We start from the raw sequence: 20675 nt of genomic DNA on the forward strand, positions 1-20675 counted from the left end.
GTGACACAGATTGTATCTGATTTATTTTTTCTATACTTTTTTTTTTCGTGTTCTGTTTCAATGTTCTCTCTGTTTTTTTTTTCTCTGCAAAATTTTTTAAAAAAACTACACCAGTTTAAAAAAAAAATATGGAGAAAAGAAGTGGTTTTGTGTGTATGTGGTAGGAGGTGGAATAGGTTTACCATAAATTGACCTATATAAACAGAAGCATGTTAACTTATAAATAAATAAGAGTATTTGTACAGCAATTGCAACACAACGTGAAATTTAGACGCTTGTGATAGCAAAATAATATTTTATCAAACTAGAAAACAGTTTTACATCACTCAACACAACAGCATATTCACTTTAACATGTAGCAATGTGGCTCTGCCAGGCCCAGAAGATCAGCCATACTATATATGTTATGCTAATTACATGTTGTCGGAGAACTTTGCAAAGACCTGCTTTCTCTGCACAGCCGTTAAATATTCACAAGCTTCCAGTATATTTGCTACAATTATAGTCTGTTGGATGGTTTTAGCCTTCACCCATATCCGTCCATTCATGCCAATAACCATCTCCATTGGGAAAACATTCATTAGCTCCTGAATAATCTCGCTCTGAGGTGTTAAAAGCCTGAAATGAGAGGTATAAAAAGTTATACAGACATTGACTGAATTTTATTTAAATTATTTTATAAGCACAAATAAAGACAGTAAGACATAATGTACATAAAAAGCTATGCATAAGCTGAAACATATATCCTAACTAAAAGGGTTTCTCTGTAACTATATATAGTACAGTCACACCACTGCCGTAGGTTGCCAAGTGTAAAGCGCGTTTCCTCTAACAAATCCGAGCGACTGGCAGGCTTTCAGTCCTCTTCAGTGGTCATTGTGGATTCATGCTTCACGGGAATAAAAGTGACGTTACAGGAATTTAGCCTGTATCAGATCCTATTCTGAAACGTTACTACATTCTAAGAAGGGCACTCGCTGCCCAATATGAGATAGGAGATAATATTTCACGGTTTGAAAACATTGTGGAACGTTATCACCTAACATTTTGTTGTTTAATGGCGTAAAAATCATCTTCATATTTTTATCCGTTATTATTACCAGTAATTAGAGTTAATGGTAATTAGCAGTATGATGCCAGAAACTCCCCATTTAAGCACCGCATGCAGTTTACAGAAGAATGACGGTCTTCCAATCTGGACAGCCCATGTATCACAACCACTTACCCTGCACACTCCTTTCTACATATACCAGCTCTAGCCACTGATTGGCCACCCATCTCCTGGCTGCTCCTTGCTAGACACCTATATGTGCACGTTAAGAGCTGGCACAATGGGGCCAGTAAGTGGCTGCATTAACAAAAGAAGCCTTTACAGTACATATAAATTCCCCATCTACTCCCGTAACCTCCATCTACCTACTTTCCCAGCAGCCATTCAGAATCTTCCACAAGTCAGCATCCTGTCCCTTTCCCTACACCTGAGTCTCCCAGATCACACAGGACTAAGGAGGGAGGGCTATAGGTGGACAGAAATAATGTCTGCTGGGCTGGAAGGTGTCGCTCCAGACAAGTCCCCCAATTACCGCATTAGGTCTAAGGAAAATCTGTTTTTTCTAAGTCCAACTTTGTTTCATGCGCACAAATCCATGCCTGTGATTTTATAGGCATTTATGAAGCCTATACAGGAGTTACTGCATTCTCAGACACCATCCTACTATAATACAGTTATGGCATATATTATCTAAAATGTTTGGGACTTGGGCCCAAATGTATTAAGCTATAACAAGTGATAAAGTGGAGACAGATAAAAAAATGTGATAAATGACCAGCCAATCAGCTTTCTAACTGGCCGGTAACAGGCTGTTAGGTAAATGTATTGAGCAGAGGTAAGAGTGGAGAAGTTGCCCATGGCAACCAATCAGCTGCTCTGTATAATTTTATAGTATGGAAATTATAATAGGATTTTAATACCTACCGGTAAATCCTTTTCTCTTAGTCCGTAGAGGATGCTGGGATCATCATAGAACCATGGGGTATAGACGGGATCCGCAGGAGACATGGGCACTTTAAGACTTTGAAAGGGTGTGAACTGGCTCCTCCCTCTATGCCCCCCCTCCAGACTCCAGTTATAGGAACTGTGCCCAGGGAGACGGACATTTCGAGGAAAGGATTTATTGTTAAACTAAGGTGAGATTCATACCAGCTCACACCTCAAGCATGCCGCACAACGTGGCATTCAACAGAACACAAGTCAACGGCATGAACACTTGCAGCAACATGCTGACAATAACGTAACACAACATGTGTGTAACCACAACTAATACCTGCAGATACAGTACGCACTGGGACGGGCGCCCAGCATCCTCTACGGACTAAGAGAAATGATTTTAATACCTACGGTAAATCCTATTTTCTCATACGTCCTAGAGGATGCTGGGGTCATCATAGAACTATGGGGTTATACCAAAGCTCTAGAACTGGCGGGAGAGTGCGGATCACTCTGCAGCACCGATTAACCAAACTTAAGGTCTTCATCGGCCAAGGTGTCAAACTTGTAGAACTTTACAAAAGTGTTTGACCCCGACCAAGTAGCTGCTCGGCAAAGTTGCAATACCGAGACCCCCCGGGCAGCCACCCAGGATGAGCTCACCTTTCTAGTAGAATGGGCTTTTACAGATTCCGGTAACGGCAATCCAGCCGTGGAATGAGCATGCTGAATCGTGTTACAGATCCAGCGTGCAATGGTCTGCTTGGAAGCAGGACACCCAACCTTGTTGGGAGCATACAGGACAAACAGAGCCTCTGTTTTCCTAATCTGAGCCGTTCTGGCGACATAAATCTTCGAAGCTCTGACCACATCCAGAGATTTTGACTCAGCGAAGGCATCAGTAGCCACAGGCACCACTATAGGTTGGTTCATGTGGAAAGAGGAAACCACCTTCGGTAGAAATTGTTGACGTGTCCTCAATTCAGCTCTATCTTCATGGAAGATCAAATAAGGGCTCTTGTGAGACAAGGCCGCTAACTCAGACACCCGCCTTGCAGATGCCAAGGCCAACAGGATGACCACTTTCCAAGTGAGGAATTTCAACTCCACCTTCCGTAAAGGTTCAAACCAATGTGATTGAAGGAACTGCAACACCACATTAAGATCCCATGGTGCCACTGGAGGCACAAATGGAGGTTGGATGTGCAACACGCCTTTCACGAAAGTCTGAACTTCTGGAAGGGAGGCCAACTGTTTCTGAAAGAAAACCGTTAAGGCCGAAATCTGTACCTTAATAGAGCCCAATTTTAGACCCGCATCCACACCTGCTTGTAGAAAATGGAGAAAACGTCCTAGCCGAAACTCCTCCATAGGAGCCCCCTTGGATTCACACCAAGAAACATATTTTCTTTAAATACGGTGGTAATGTTTAGATGTTACCCCTTTTCTGGCCTGAATAAGTGTGGGAATGACTTCACTGGGAATACCCTTACGGGCTAGGATTTTGCGCTCAACCGCCATGCCGTCAAACGTAGCCGCAGTAAGTCCTGATACACGCACGGCCCCTGTTGAAACGGTCTGGGACAATGAGGATCGCCCGGATCTTTGTTCTTCTTATGATCTTTAGAACCTTTGGAATGAGAGGAAGTGGAGGGAATACATACACTGACTGAAACACCCACGGTGTCACCAGTGCATCCACTGCAATTGCTTGAGGGTCCTTTGACCTGGAACAATATCTCTGAAGCTTCTTGTTGAGACGAGATGCCATCATGTCTACTTGAGGAACTCCCCAACGACTTGTCACCTCTGCGAAGACTTCTTGGTGGAGGCCCCACTCTCCTGGATGGAGATCGTGTCTGCTGAGGAAGTCTGCTTCCCAGTTGTCCACTCCTGGAAAATCCTTGTGGCTTCTGCCATTGCCGCTCTGCTTTTCGTTCCGCCCTGACGGTTTATGTACGCTACTGCTATTACATTGTCCGACTGGATCAGTACAGGTAGATCTCGAAGATGATGTTCCGCTTGCAGAAGGCCGTTGTAAATGTCCCTTAACTCCAGAACATTTATGTGGAGACAAGTTTCCTGACTTGACCATCTTCCTTGGAAGTTTTCTCCCATTGTGACTGCCCCCCAGCCTCGGAGGCTTGCATCCGTGGTCACTAGGATCCAGTCCTGTATCCCGAACCTGCGCCCCTCTAGGAGGTGAGAGCTGTGCAGCCACCACAGGAGTGATACCCTGGTCTTGGAAGACAGGATTATCGTCCGGTGCATGTGTAGGTGGGACCCGGACCACTTGTCCAACAGGTCCCACTGGAACACTCTGGCATGGAACCTGCCAAACTGAATGGCCTCGCAGGCCGCAACCATCTTCCCCAGCAACCGAATGCATTGATGGATTGACACTCTTGCTGGCTTCAGAATTTGTTTGACCAGACTCTGAAGTTCCAGAGCCTTTTCCACTGGAAGAAAGACTCTCTGTAGTTCTGTGTCCAATATCATTCCCAAAAACGACAACCGCATCGTCGGAATCAACTGTGATTTTGGCAAATTTAGGAGCCAACCATATTGCTGAAGAACTGTCAGGGAGAGTGCAACTTTTTGCACCAACTGGTCCCTGGATCTCGCCTTTATCAGAAGATCGTCCAAGTATGGGATAATCATGACACCTTGCTTGCGAAGCAGAACCATCATGTCCACCGACACCATAAAATCCCCTTCCTCCAGACTGGAGATCACTGCTCGGAGAGACTCCATCTTGAATTTGAATTTCTTTAGGTAGAAATTTAGGGATTTCAGGTTCAGGATTGGTCTGACCGAGCCGTCCGGCTTCAGGACCACAAACAGGCTCGAATAAAAGCCTTCTCCCTGTTGTGACTGGGGAACCCTGACGATAACTTGATTTTGACACTACTTTTGTATTGCGTCGCAAACTACCTCCCTGTCCGGAAGAGAAGCTGGTAAGGCAGATTTGAAAAAAACGGCGAGGGGGAACGTCTTGAAACTCCAGCCTGTATCCTTGGGATACTATTTGTAAAACCCATGGGTCTAGGTCCGAACGAACCCAAAACTGACTGAAGAGTTTGAGACGTGCCCCCACCAGTGCGGACTCCCGCATAGGAGCCCCAAAGTCATGCGGTGGAAGTGGAAAAAGCCTGGGAGGACTTCTTCTACTGGGAGCCTGACAAGGCTGGTGATCGTTTACCTCTTCCCCTTCCTCTAGTAGCAAGAAAGGAAGAACCTCGGCCCTTTCTGTATTTATTGGGCCGATAGGACTGCATCTGATAGTGGTGCGTTTTCTTTTGTTGTGGAGGAACATAAGGCAAAAAGGATGACTTACCCGCGGTAGCTGTAGATACCAAATCATCAAGGCCGTCACCAAATAAAGCCTTACCTTTATATGGTAGAGATTCCAGACTTTTCTTGGAATCAGCATTCCATTGGTGAATCCACAACGCTCGTCTAGCTGAGACTGCCATGGCATTGGCCTTTGATCCCAAAATATACGTTATGGTAAGAACTTACCGTTGATAACGTGATTTCTCTTATGTCCACAGGTATCCACAGGATAACATTGGGATATTGTCGAGCGACAGCGAAAATGGCACCAACACGGTCACGAGCTTTCTGGTCTCCCAGGATGCATTGGGGCCTCCACTATATAGTCCCGCCCACTGACTCAGTCAGATCAGTTCTTTCCACAGCGATTTTAGGCAGGAACACCAGGCAGAGACCTGTACAGGCGATAAGAACACACATGCACACCCTTCCATACAAGAAGGAAGAGGTTTTAGTGATTGTCTAGATCCTCAAATCAGATGTGTCAGGGTGGGATCCCTGTGGACATAAGAGAAATCACGTTATCAACGGTAAGTTCTTACCATAACGTATATTTCTCTGGCTGGGTCCACAGGATTATCCACAGGATAACATTGGGATTCCCAAAGCCATTTTAGTGGTGGGGAGTCGGGACGCTCCTGATTGCACAGGAGGACCTTTCGCCCGAAGTCTGCGTCATGAGAGGCAAAAGTATCCAAGGCATAATGTCTAATGAATGTGTTTATGGAAGACCATGTGGCTGCCCTACATATCTGTTCTGCTGAAGCACCCTGTTGTGCTGCCCAAGAAGGACCTACCTTACGTGTAGAGTGTGCAGAGACATTAGCCGGAATAGGGAGATCTGCATGAGAATAAGCTTCTGATATTACCATTCGGAGCCATCTCGCCAGCGTCTGTTTACTAGCAGGCCATCCTCTTCTATGGAATCCGTAGAGGATGAAGAGATAATCTGTTTTTCTGATGGCACTAGTACGATCTATGTAGATTCTTAAAGCCCGGGCCACGTCCAGCGACGCTTCTCCCGATACCTGAAAAGCTGGGACTACAATCTCTTCATTCAGGTGAAACGTTGATACCACCTTTGGAAGATAGCTAGATCTCGTTCTGAGAACTGCTCTGTCTGGGAAAAAAAACTTAGGAAAGGAGACTTACATGATAATGCTCCTAAATCGGACACTCTTCTGCCTGACGCCATTGCCAGTAAAAAAAGAACTTTAACCGTTAACCACTTAAGATCTGCTCTCTCAAGTGGTTCAAACAAAGGACCCTGGAAAAATTTAAGAACTAAATTCAAATCCCAGGGAGCTGCAGGAGGAACAAATGGAGGTTGAATATGTACTACTCCTTGAAAAAAATGTACGTACATCCTGTAAATCAGCAATCTTCTGCTGAAACCATACAGTTAACGCTGAAACTTGGACCCTCAAGGAAGCAACTTTCAACCCTTTATCCAATCCTGCCTGAAGGAAATCCAAAATCCTAGCTACTTTAAAAGATCTCGGATTGAAATTTTTTCCAGTACACCAATGAATATAGGCTTGCCATATTCTACGATACACACGGGCCGAAGAAGGCTTTCTTGCTCTAAGCATAGTTTGGATTACTTGTTTTGAAAATCCTTTAGCCTCTAAGATAGAGGTTTCAACAGCCACGCCGTCAAAGACAGGCGATCCAGATGACTGTGACAACAAGGACCCTGCATTATCAGATCTGGACGTTGAGGGAGCAGTATCGGTGCTTCCACAGACATTCTCAACAGATCTGTGTACCAATGCCTTCTTGGCCAAGCTGGAGCTATTAGAATGATCGCCTGTTTTATCTTTCTCACTACTCTGGGTAACAGAGATATTGGAGGGAACAGATATGCCAGCTGAAACCTCCATTCTACTGACAGTGCGTCTACAAGGACCGCTCCTGGGTCCCTTGTTCTCGATCCGTACCTCGGAACTTTGTTGTTTAGACGCGACGCCATAAGGTCTATCTCCGGTAGACCCCATCTGTTCACCAGTGTCTGAAACACTTCTGGGTGTAGTGCCCATTCGGTTTCCTGAATGGTGTGTCGACTGAGAAAATCCGCTTCCCAGTTTAGTACAACCGGGACAAATACTGCTGACAAAGCTGGGAGATGGAGTTCTGCCCATTTTAGAATGGGAGTTACTTCCTCCATCAGACTCTTGCTGTGAGTTCCTCCTTGATGATTGAGGTATGCTACTGCCGTCGCATTGTCTGAGCGGATCTGGACTGGTCTTCCTTGTAGATTGTCCTTTGCCTAAACTAAAGCCAAGTAAACGGCCCTTATCTCCAACAGATTTATAGGCAGGCGACTTTCCCTTGCGGTCCATTTTCCCTGGAACCATAGGCTTCCGAGTACCGCCCCCCAGCCTTGCAGGCTGGCATCTGTTGTCAGGACTTGCCACTCTTTTATCCAAAAGGGTCTCCCCTTGTTTAAATGGTCTGTCTATAGCCACCACGCTAGAGACCTTTTTACATTTACTGGAATCTTGATCATCTGCTTCTTTATCGTCTGATGATTTCCGTTCCATTTGATCAGAATAAGGTGCTGAAACGGTCTGGAGTGGAATTGCGCATATTCCACCATGTCGAAGGTTGATACCATCAGACCCAACAGTCGCATTGCTGCATGGACTGACATTGTCTGGGCTTGCAACGCTTCCTGAGCCATGACCTGCACCTTGACTATCTTTTTCTCTGGTAAGAGAACTATCTGTAGGTCTGAATCCAATATGGCCCCCAAATGAACCATCCGCTGTGACGGATTCAGGGACGACTTTTCCCAATTTATGAGCCACCCGTATCTCTGTAAACAAACTATCGTCTGTTGAAGATGGCTCAACAGTAAATCTTGCGACTGTGCTAAGATTAACAGGTCGTCTAGGTATGGGAATATTCTTATCCCTTGTTTGCGCAGACAAGCTGCCATAACCACCATGATCTTGGTAAACACCCTGGGTGCTGTAGCTAGCCCGAACGGCAGAGCTTGGAACTGGAAATGTTCCTGGAGGATGGCAAACCTGAGGTAACACTGATGTGATAGTGCTATAGGCACATGTAGGTAAGCATCCCGTACATCCAGAGATACCATGTAATCTCCCGGTTCCATAGCCAACATTATGGAGCGCAACGTCTCCATGTGGAGCTTCGGGATCCATATGTATTTGTTCAACATTTTCAGATTTAGAATTGGTCGGTATGACCCATTTGGTTTCTGGATTAGAAATAGATTGGAGTAAAACCCCTGTCCCCTTTGTGATAGAGGTACTGGGACAATCACACCTGACTGCAGTAATTTTTGGACTGCTTCTTGCAGGGCATTGGCCTTCGACTCTATACGAGACGGGCTGGTGCAAAAAAATCTTTGAGGAGGCTGCCTTCTGAATGGGAACCCATACCCCTGATATACTACCTTCTGCACCCAAGCATCTGCTGTTGACTGTTGCCATATGTGTGCAAAAAGAAGGAGTCGGCCCCCAACCCTGGAATCCTCCAGGCGGAGGCCCGTCTCTTCAGGCTGACTGTTTCTGTTCAGGTTTGGAAGCTGGCTTTTTGCTAGCCCACTGCTTCCTACCCCTGGATTTAAACTGGGGTTGCTTAGGCTCCTCTTTAGCTTTCGCTTTGCCAACGAAATGAGCAAAATTTTAAACCCTTGGACTTAGGGTTATAAGCAGACGGAAATCTGACCTTTTTCAATTCAGCCTCTGATTGTAGGATATCCGATAAAGGTTTTCCAAATAATATATTACCGACAAAAGGCAATGCTTCCAATTCTTTCTTGGACTCCGCATCTGCCTTCCAGGTCCGTAGCCAAACTGCTCTGCGAGCGACTACTGTCAAGGCTGAAGCTTTAGAAGCAACTGTGCCTACATCAATTGCTGCTTCTTCCAAATACTGGGCAGATTGTCTTAAACGGCAAAAACGATCCTCTTGCTCCCTGGTAGGAGAAGGGATGTCATTCTCTAGTTCCTCTATCCATTCGCCCATTGCCTTTGCTACCCAGGCCGAAGCCATAGCAGGTCTTACCACTGCTCCTACTAGAGAAAACATTTTTCAACAGGCTCTCTACCCTTCTGTCTGTGACATCATTCAATGAGGTAGATGACAGTGGTAAAGCAGATTTATGCAAGAGTCGCAGAACATGTGCATCTACTTTTGGAGGAACTTCTCTTTTCGAACAATCCACAGCAGGAAATGGATAATAAGAATCCCATCTCTTAGGAATCTTATACTTTTTACTGGGCGCTGCCCAAGACTCATCCATTATTTCCGTCAGCTCATCTGACGCTGGGAATTCAGCTTTCACTGATTTTGTTCGTTTAAATACAGGTGCTTTAACTTTTAACACCGTCTTGGCTGGCTCTTCCAACGAGAGAACAGCCTTCACAGCATTAATAAGTTCAGCTACATCTTCTGAACTAAAGCTCTGCGACTGATCATCATACGGAGTTGAATCTATTGTATCATCATCATCCGATGTATCATCTTGTGTAGTCTGCCACACAGACGTATCTGTCTTAGTCTTACCTGCCCCTTGGTTGCTTGTAGAGGCTACTGGAACCAAACCATAATAAGGGAGCTGCATGTATGGGTTCATAGTGTAACCTAACCCTTGAGGTGGTGCTACCGGAGCTAACCTGTCCGCTATTGAAGACAGTCTTTGCGAACATATTCCATGGTGGCTCTGTTGGTGGTTGAACTAACTCCTGTTTTTTACTTCGCTGAAAAGCGAAACAGTTTGCACACAAACCCTCATAAGTGACCAATTGATTCATATCAAGTACCCCTGACTTACAAGATAAGCTTGATAAATTCTCCTCATCACTTTTGCCGCTCACAGACATGGAATTAACCTGTTATTGACTACACAATTTGTGACTGAATTTCACCCTATATGTCAATATATAGAGGTGAGATCAATCTGACCACAGTGCACCCGATTTGAGGGTCAGAACAGGACTGACATTACACAGAAAAGTCAGCACACATACTAGCAGTCAGTCGCATGTTAAAGCATTAGACATTGCCATATGAGAATACAACCTCCATAACAACTTATACATAAGTAGGAAAATTGTACTTCTGTTTTAAACTGGTTCTTTTTTCAACATAGCATGCAGAAAACACAGTAATAATAAGAATTTACTTACCGATAATTCTATTTCTCATAGTCCGTAGTGGATGCTGGGACTCCGTCAGGACCATGGGGAATAGCGGGCTCCGCAGGAGACAGGGCACATCTACATAAAGCTTTTAGGATCACATGGTGCGTACTGGCTCCTCCCCCTATGACCCTCCTCCAAGCCTCAGTTAGGTACTGTGCCCGGACGAGCGTACACAATAAGGAAGGATCTTGAATCCCGGGTAAGACTCATACCAGCCACACCAATCACACCGTACAACTTGTGATCTGAACCCAGTTAACAGTATGATAACAAACACGAAGTAGCCTCTGAAAAGATGGCTCACAACAATAGTAATAACCCGATTTTTGTAACAATAACTATGTACAAACATTGCAGACAATCCGCACTTGGGATGGGCGCCCAGCATCCACTACGGACTATGAGAAATAGAATTATCGGTAAGTAAATTCTTATTTTCTCTAACGTCCTAGTGGATGCTGGGACTCCGTCAGGACCATGGGGATTATACCAAAGCTCCCAAACGGGCGGGAGAGTGCGGATGACTCTGCAGCACCGAATGAGAGAACTCCAGGTCCTCCTTAGCCAGAGTATCAAATTTGTAAAATTTTACAAACGTGTTCTCCCCTGACCACGTAGCTGCTCGGCAGAGTTGTAATGCCGAGACCCCTCGGGCAGCCGCCCAAGATGAGCCCACTTTCCTTGTGGAGTGGGCCTTTACAGATTTAGGCTGTGGCAGGCCTGCCACAGAATGTGCAAGTTGGATTGTGCTACAGATCCAACGTGCAATCGTCTGTTTAGACGCAGGAGCACCCATCTTGTTGGGTGCATACAATATAAACAATGAGTCAGATTTTCTGACTTCAGCTGTCCTTGAAATATATATTTTTAATGCTCTGACAACGTCCAGTAACTTGGGAGTCCTCCAAGTCGCTAGTAGCCGCAGGCACCACAATAGGCTGGTTCAAGTGAAAAGCCGAAACCACCTTAGGGAGAAAATGAGGACGTGTCCGCAGTTCTGCCCTGTCCGTATGGAAAATCAGATATGGGCTTTTGTACGATAAAGCCGCCAACTCTGAAACTCTCCTGGCTGAAGCCAGGGCCAATAGCATGGTTACCTTCCATGTAAGGTATTTTAAATCTACCGATTTTAGAGGCTCAAACCAATGAGATTTGAGAAAATTCAAAACTACGTTCAAATCCCACGGTGCCACTGGAGGCACAATTGGGGGTTGTATATGTAGTACACCTTTGACAAAAGTTTGTACTTCAGGCACTGACGCCAATTCCTTCTGGAAGAAGATTGATAAGGCCGAAATTTGAACTTTAATGGACCCCAATTTTAGGCCCATAGACAATCCTGCTTGCAGGAAATGTAAGAATCGACCCAATTGAAATTCTTCCGTTGGGGCCTTCTTGGCCTCACACCACGCAACATATTTTCGCCAAATGCGGTGATAATGTTGTACAGTCACTTCCTTTCTAGCCTTAATCAAGGTAGGAATAACTTCCTCTGGAATGCCCTTTTCTTTTAGAATCCGGCGTTCAACCGCCATGCCGTCAAACGCAGACGCGGTAAGTCTTGGAACATACAAGGTCCCTGCTGAAGCAGATCCCTTCTTAGAGGTAGAGGCCACGGATCCTCCGTGAGCATCTCTTGAAGTTCCGGATACCAAGTTCTTCTTGGCCAGTCCGGAGCCACTAGTATTGTTCTTACTCCCCTTTTCCGTATAATTCTCAGTACCTTTGGTATGAGAGGCAGAGGAGGGAACACATACACTGACTGGTACACCCACGGTGTTACCAGAGCGTCCACAGCTATTGCCTGAGGGTCTCTTGACCTGGCGCAATATCTGTCCAATTTTTTGTTGAGGCGAGACGCCATCATGTCCACCTTTGGTTTTTCCCAACGGTTCACAATCATGTGGAAGACTTCTGGATGAAGTCCCCACTCTCCCGGGTGAAGGTCGTGTCTGCTGAGGAAGTCTGCTTCCCAGTTGTCCACTCCCGGGATGAACACTGCTGACAGTGCTATGACATCATTTTCCGCCCAGCGCAGAATCCTTGCAGCTTCTGTCATTGCTCTTCTGCTTCTCGTGCCGCCTTGTCGGTTTACGTGGGCGACTGCCGTGATGTTGTCCGACTGGATCAACACCGGCTGACCCTGAAGCAGCGGTTTTGCCAGGCTTAGAGCATTGTAGATCGCTCTTAGCTCCAGTATATTTATGTGAAGGGACGTCTCCAGGTTTGACCACACGCCCTGGAAGTTTCTTCCCTGTGTGACTGCTCCCCAGCCACGTAGGCTGGCATCCGTAGTCACCAGGACCCAGTCCTGTATGCCGAATCTGCGGCCCTCTAACAGATGGGCACTCTGCAACCACCACAGGAGAGACAACCTTGTTCTTGGTGACAGTGTTATCCGCTGATGCATGTGCAGATGCGATCCGGACCATTTGTTCAGCAGATCCCACTGAAATGTTCGTGCATGGAATCTGCCGAATGGAATTGCTTCGTAAGAAGCCACCATCTTTCCCAGGACTCTTGTGCATTGATGTACTGACACAGTTCCTGGTTTTAGGAGGTTCCTGACAAGTTCGGATAACTCCCTTGCTTTCTCCTCCGGGAGAAACACCTTTTTCTGAACAGTGTCCAGAATCATTCCCAGGAACAGCAGACGTGTTGTCGGGGTCAATTGAGATTTTGGAAGATTCAGAATCCACCCGTGTTGCTGAAGCACTACCTGGGTTAGTGCTACACCGACTTCCAGCTGTTCTCTGGACTTTGCCCTTATCAGGAGATCGTCCAAGTAAGGGATAATTAATACGCCTTTTCTTCGTAGAAGAACCATCATTTCGGTCATTACCTTGGTAAAGACCCGAGGGGCCGTGGACAAACCAAACGGCAGCGTTTGAAACTGATAATGACAGTCTTGTATCACGAACCTGAGATACCCTTGGTGTGAGGGGTAAATTGGGACATGCAGATAAGCATCTTTTATGTCCAGGGACACCATGAAGTCCCCTTCTTCCAGATTCGCTATCACTGCTCTGAGTGACTCCATCTTGAACTTGAATTTCTGTATGTACAGGTTCAAGGATTTCAGGTTTAGAATAGGTCTTACCGAACCGTCCGGCTTCGGTACCACAAATAGTGTGGAATAATACCCCTTTCCCTGTTGTAGGAGGGGTACCTTGACTATCACCTGCTGAGAATACAGCTTGTGAATGGCTTCCAATACCGTCGTCCTTTCTGAGGGAGACGTTGGTAAAGCAGACTTTAGGAACCGGCGAGGGGGAGACCTTTCGAACTCCAACATGTAACCCTGAGATACTATCTGCAGGATCCACGGGTCCACCTGTGAGCGAGCCCACTGATTGCTGAAAATCTTGAGTCGACCCCCCACCGCTCCTGAGTCCGCTTGTAAAGCCCCAGCGTCATGCTGATGGCTTTGTAGAACCCGGGGCGGGCTTCTGGTCCTGGGCAGGGGCTGCTTGCTGCCCTCTCTTACCCTTTCCTCTGCCTCGCGGCAGATAAGACTGTCCTTTTGCTCGCTTGTTTTTATAGGAGCGAAAGGACTGCGGCTGAAAAGACGGTGTCTTTTTCTGTTGGGAGGGGGTCTGAGGTAAAAAAGTGGATTTGCCGGCAGTTGCCGTGGCCACCAGGTCCGAAAGACCGACCCCAAATAATTCCTCTCCTTTATATGGCAATACTTCCATATGCCTTTTGGAATCCGCATCACCTGACCACTGTCGCGTCCATAAACTTCTTCTGGCAGATATGGACATCGCACTTACTCTTGATGCTAGAGTACAAATATCCCTTTGAGCATCTCGCATATAAAGAAACGCATCCTTTAATTGCTCTAGAGTCAATAAAATACTGTCCCTATCCAGGGTATCAATATTTTCAGTCAGGGAATCCAACCACACTACCGCAGCACTGCACATCCAGGCTGAGGCTATTGCCGGTCGCAGTATAACACCAGTATGAGTGTATATACTTTTTAGGGTAGTTTCCAGCCTCCTATCCGCTGGATCCTTGAGGGCGGCCGTATCAGGAGACGGCAACGCCACTTGCTTTGATAAACGTGTGAGCGCCTTATCCACCCTAGGGGGTGTTTCCCAGCGCGCCCTTACCTCTGGTGGGAAAGGGTATAATGCCAATAACTTCTTGGAAATTAGCAGTTTTCTATCTGGGTTAACCCACGCTTCATCACACACGTCATTCAATTCCTCTGATTCTGGAAAAGCTACAGGTAGTTTTTTCACCCCCCACATAATACCCCTTTTTGAGGTACCAGCAGTATCAGAGATCTGCAAAGCCTCCTTCATTGCCGTGATCATATAACGTGTGGCCCTATTGGAAAATACGTTTGTTTCTTCACCGTCGACACTAGATTAATCTGTGTCGGTACCCGTGTCGACTGACTGAGGTAAGGGACGTTTTACAGCCCCTGACGGTGTCTGAGACGCCTGAGCCGGTACTAACTGGTTTTCCGGCCGTCTCATTTCGTCAACTGACTTTTGTAATGTGCTAACATTATCACGTAATTCCATAACTAAAGCCATCCATTCCGGTGTCGACTCCCTAGGGGGTGACATCACCATTACCGGCAATTGCTCTGCCTCCACACCAACATCGTCCTCATACATGTCGACACACACGTACCGACACACAGCAGCCACACAGGGAATGCTCTAATCGAAGACAGGACCCTCTTAGCCCTTTGGGGAGACAGAGGGAGAGTTTGCCAGCACACACCAAAAGCGCTATAAATGTATATAAACAACCCTAAAAGGTGTTGTTTTTGTTATAAGCGCTTTTAATATATATAAATATCGCCAATTTATGCCCCCCTTCTCTTTGTTACCCTGTTTCTGTAGTGCAGTGCAGGGGAGAGTCCTGGGAGCCTTCCTCACCAGCGGAGCTGAGCAGGAAAATGGCGCTGAGTGCTGAGGAGAATAAGCTCCGCCCCCTTTTCGGCGGGCTTTTCTCCCGGGTTTTAAGAAAACTGGCCTGGGTTAAATACATACATATAGCCTTAATGGCTATATGTGATGTATTTTTCGCCACTAAAGGTATTTAATATTGCTGCCCAGGGCGCCCCCAGCAGCGCCCTGCACCCTCCGTGACTGAACAGTGAGAAGTGTAGCAACAATGGCGCACAGCTGCAGTGCTGTGCGCTACCTTCATGAAGACTGAGGAGTCTTCTGCCGCCTGCTTCCGGACCTCCGATCTTCAGCATCTGTAAGGGGGGTCGGCGGCGCGGCTCCGGGACGAACCCCAGGATGACCTGTGTTCCGACTCCCTCTGGAGCTAAGTGTCCAGTAGCCTAAGACTCCAATCCATCCTGCACGCAGGTGAGTTGGAAATCTCTCCCCTAAGTCCCTCGATGCAGTGAGCCTGTTGCCAGCAGGACTCACTGAGATTTAAACCTAAAAAAACTTTGTCTAAGCAGCTCTTTAGGAGAGCCACCTAGATTGCACCCTTCTCGGACGGGCACAAAAACCTAACTGAGGCTTGGAGGAGGGTCATAGGGGGAGGAGCCAGTACGCACCATGTGATCCTAAAAGCTTTATTTAGATGTGCCCTGTCTCCTGCGGAGCCCGCTATTCCCCATGGTCCTGACGGAGTCCCAGCATCCACTAGGACGTTAGAGAAAATAGGATTTTGGTACTTACCAGGTAAATCCTTTTCTTTGAATCCATAGGGGGCACTGGAGTACTCTTGGGATATGGACGGTTTCCGTAGGAACAAGGCACTGAATATTAAAATTTAGAACTCTCCTCCCCTCCATATCCCAGAGTACCTCAGTGTTTTTTACTGAGCCGAACAGGAGCGATAGAGAGGTTGACAATGGAGAATTACATATAACAGAATGGACAACAATAAAGTTGACACATAACGTGACTGACAACTAAACAGTTGGCACAATAACCGATAGAACTTGAAACTTGAACCAGTCGGTGAGAATGTGTTACCATACGATTCCCTGAACTTACCGCAAACTAGGTAAAACTGCTCTGGGTGGGCGTCCAGTGCCCCCTATGGATTCAAAGAAAAGGATTTACCTGGTAAGTACCAAAATCCTATTTTCTTTTTCATCCACTAGGGGTCACTGGAGTACTCTTGGGACGTACCAAAGCTTCCCCCGTGGGCGGGAGAGCAGTTTGGCACCTGTAACACTAGGCGGCCAAAGCTAGATGCTGATGCCGCAAACGTATCAAACTTGTAAAAGCGCACAAACGTGTGCACTGATGACCAGGTAGCCGCACGGCAAAGCTGCGTCGTAGAAGCCCCACGACCAGCTGCCCATGAAGTCCCCACAGAACGTGTGGAATGAGCGGTTACTGATGTAGGCGGCTGTAACCTAGCATGAAGGTAAGCCTGACGTATGGTCAGTTTAATCCATCTGGATAAGGTCTGCTTAGAAGCTGGCCAACCCATCTTGGCAGCATCATACAGAACAAACAACGTATCCGTCTTACGAACTGTAGACGTTCGGGACACAAACACGTAATGCACGTACCACATCCAAGGTTCCAGAATTTCCTGTCAACACAGGAACTACTATTGGTTGATTGATGTGAAAGGATGACACTACCTTTGGTAGGAAAGCGGGATTCGTCCGAAGTTCCGCTCTGTCATCATGAAACACCAAATACGGTGGCTTGCATGACAAGGCACCCAAATCGGAAACACGCCTTGCCGAAGCCAAGGCTAGTAGGAAAATTGTTTTCCAAGTGAGAAACGTAATATCCACTTGGTGTAAGGGTTCAAAATATGAAGACTGTAAGAAATCTAAAACCAGATTCAAGTCCCATGGCGCTGTAGGTGGAATGAATGGAGGTTGTACTCTGAGGACACCTTGCAGAAAAGTGTGTACAGACGGTAATAGAGCCAATCGTCTTTGAAAGTAAATTGACAAAGCAGATACCTGCACCTTTAGTGTAGATAAACGCAGTCCTCCATCTAACCCCGTCTGTAGAAATAACAAAAGACGGGATAACTTGAAAGATGATGTCGGAAACTTCCGATCCTCACACCAACCTATATAGGCACGCCAAATTCTGTAATAATGAGCTGCCGTAACTGGCTTCCTAGCACGTAACATGGTTGGTATAACCGATTCTGGAATGCCCTCGGTCCTTAAGAGGGCGGTCTCAACAGCCACCCCGTCAAACGCAGCCGCGCTAAATCGGGGTAAAGGAACGGACCCTGTTGTAACAGGTCCGGACGAAGTGGGAACGGCCAAGGCTCGTCTGCGAGTAGTCCTCGGAGATCCGAGAACCAAGCTCTCCGAGGCCAATGAGGCGCCACTAGAATGACTGTGACGGACTCTCTTTTGATCCGTTTTAGCAACAGAGGGAGCAGCAGAAACGCTGGAAACAGGTACACGAGGCTGTACGGCCACGCGACGGTGAGAGCATCCACCGCCACTGCCTTTGGATCTTGCGTTTTGGACACATACTGGGGCGTTTGGTGATTGTGGCAAGATGCCATCAGGTCCACTTGAGGGTAACCCCACCTCTGGGCCAACATGTGAAACACTTCTGGATGTAATGCCCATTCTCCTGGATGAAAATCCCGATGGCTGAGATAATCCGCCTCCCAGTTGTCTACTCCCGGAATGAACACTGCCGACAACATCACTTGGTGACGCTCGGCCCAATTGAGGATTTGAGCTACTTCTCGCATTGCCATGCGGCTTCTCGTTCCTCCTTGTTTGTTGATGTATGCGACCGCCGTCGCATTGTCCGACTGCACCTGGACAGGCTGAGACCGAAGAATGTGCACTGCTTGTCGTAGCGCATTGTAAATTGCCCGGAGTTCCAGGACATTTATAGACAGCAATCTTTCGTTAGCCGCCCAGAGACCCTGGAGCTGACAATTTTGAACTACAGCTCCCCAACCTCTGAGACTCGCGTCCGTCGTTAGAATTATCCAATTCCAGGCACCGAACCGTTTCCCTGTGGTCAGATTGTGTACATTGAGCCACCAGAGTAGAGATATCCTGGCCCGTGGCGACAACCTCACTCTGTGGTGAATCTGCAGATGCGAGCCCGACCACTGTGCGAGCACATCCAGTTGAAAAGGACGTGAGTGAAGTCTCCCGAACTGAAGCGCTTCGAAAGCCGCCACCATTGTGCCTAAGAGGCGAATGCACAAATGTACAGAGACTGTGCGTGGCTTGAGCACCAATCGAACCAGATGACGAATGATCTGTACTTTCTGTTCTGGTAGGTAAATTCTTTGATTTACCGTATCGAGAATCATACCTAGGAATTGCAGTCGTTGAGACGGAATCAGATGTGATTTCTTGAAGTTGACAATCCAACCGTGCTGAACTAGGACATCGTACGTTAGCAACGCTTGTTGGAGGAGCATCTGTTGAGACGGAGCTTTGATGAGCAGATCGTCCAAGTACGGAACTATTATCACTCCCAGGGATCTGAGATGAGCTATCATCACAGACATCACTTTGGTGAATACCCGAGGCCCTGACGAGAGGCCAAACGGTAGAGCCTGAAACTGGTAATGGTTCTGCCGGATTGCAAACCGCAAGAACCTCTGATGAGGTGGCCAAATCGGAATGTGTAAATACGCATCTTTGAGATCCAGCGCAATCATGAATTCCTGTGGCTCTAAACCTGCAATTACCGACCGCAGAAATTCCATCTTGAATCTGTAGTAAGTGACGTACTAATTGAGGCCCTTTAAAGTTCAATATTGGCCTGACCGAGCCATCCGGCTTTGGTACCACAAACAGACTGGAATAATAACCCTGCCCCTGTTGGTGTACAGGGACCGGAATCAAAACTGCTGACTCCAGCAGAGACTGAATGGCAAGTTGCAGAACCGCCCGTTTGTCGTCCGACACAGGCAGCCCTGTCTTGGAAAAACCGCAGTGGCGGGAGACAGTCGAACTCTATTTTGTAACCTTTGAGCACTAAATTGCGGATCCACCCATCTGTGGACGTCTGGAACCACGCCAAATGGAACGTCTGAAGGCGTGCTCCCACAACTGGAGATCCAAGATGGGCTGGGAGTCCGTCATGCCACTGGCTTGTCGGTGACCTTAGCGTCTTGACGACTGGCGTTGGTTTGTTGGAAACCACGCCCTCGACCTCGTCTACCGGCCGTGGCTGGTCCCCTACCACGGCCTCGAAAGGGCTGATGCCGAAAGGATTTGAACGCCGGGCCCGAGTATTTCCGCCTAGGCGCCGTAGGAGGCAATGGTAAGAAAACAGACTTACCACCCGTGGCCTCAGCAATCCATTTGTCCAATTCAGGACCAAACAGCTTCACGCCACCGTAAGGTAACGCCTCTATACCTCTTTTGACCTCCGCTTGCCAAGAGCACAGCCAGAGTGCTCGTCGTGCTGCAACTAGCGACGATGAAAGGCGAGAAGTGAGCTGACAGACGTCAGTAGAAGCTGTACATAGATAATCAGCAGCTTCCCAGATTTGATCAGCGAGAAGTATAAGGTGATCGTCATGTAGGGCAGACTTGAATTCTGTTATCCATACCATGAGCGCCTTAGTTACCCAAATGCCAACCAACCCAGGTCTAAGCAACACTCCTGCTGCTATATACATGGATTTTAGCATAGCTTCAATTTTACGGTCTGAAGGGTCTTTAAGCGTAGTAGCCGTTGGTACTAGTATGGTTAATTTCTTTGTAAGTTTAGACACAGACGAATCCACCAATGGCGGATTCTCCCAAGTAGCTGTCACAGACTCCGGAAACGGGTAACTAGACTTAAATCTGCGAGGTATAGAAAACCGTTTACAATACAATTACAAATTGCAAAAGTGCGCACCCTCTGAGGTATGTATGAGATCCACAGTCTTAATATCCCGTCTATTTTTGATGAATGTTCGGTGATTATCACACTTTCTCCTTAGGAGTCAAACGGACAACCTCTTCTTCCCTCAAAAATAAACCAGGATAAAAGGGATATAGTGAAGTACAGTTTTTATTTTTGCATATGAAAACTAAAATTCCTTAAAATAAACTCCACCAACATTAGTGGGGTAATTCTGCGTACCAGAATGAGTGGGGCGACCAGTGAAGGCTACCCTGAAGAGCTTAAGAGTACACAGGTACCTCCCGGGAAATCAGCACCGTATTCCCTCCGGCTCCAGGCTTCCTGGATGCTTCCACGGATTCCTTGGTTGCTACAGTCCGTCCC

The 20675-nt window shown here is 47.0% G+C and overlaps 1 protein-coding gene across 2 annotated transcripts in view; it reads right to left on the reverse strand.

Moving 5' to 3' along the window:
• Positions 1-275: 275 nt before the first annotated feature.
• The window catches only part of LOC134900610 (exosome complex component RRP40-like), a 49864-nt gene continuing 29464 nt past the window's right edge, over positions 276-20675 (reverse strand). For both annotated transcript variants that reach the window (XM_063914252.1, XM_063914253.1), the window contains exon 4: positions 276-618. In XM_063914252.1, the coding sequence (XP_063770322.1) occupies positions 414-618 (205 nt within the window). In that variant the 3' untranslated portion in view covers positions 276-413. The remainder of the gene's footprint in view (positions 619-20675) is intronic.

Source organism: Pseudophryne corroboree, chromosome 1 (genome assembly GCF_028390025.1).
Source record: "Pseudophryne corroboree isolate aPseCor3 chromosome 1, aPseCor3.hap2, whole genome shotgun sequence".
NCBI classification, from domain to species: domain Eukaryota; kingdom Metazoa; phylum Chordata; class Amphibia; order Anura; family Myobatrachidae; genus Pseudophryne; species Pseudophryne corroboree.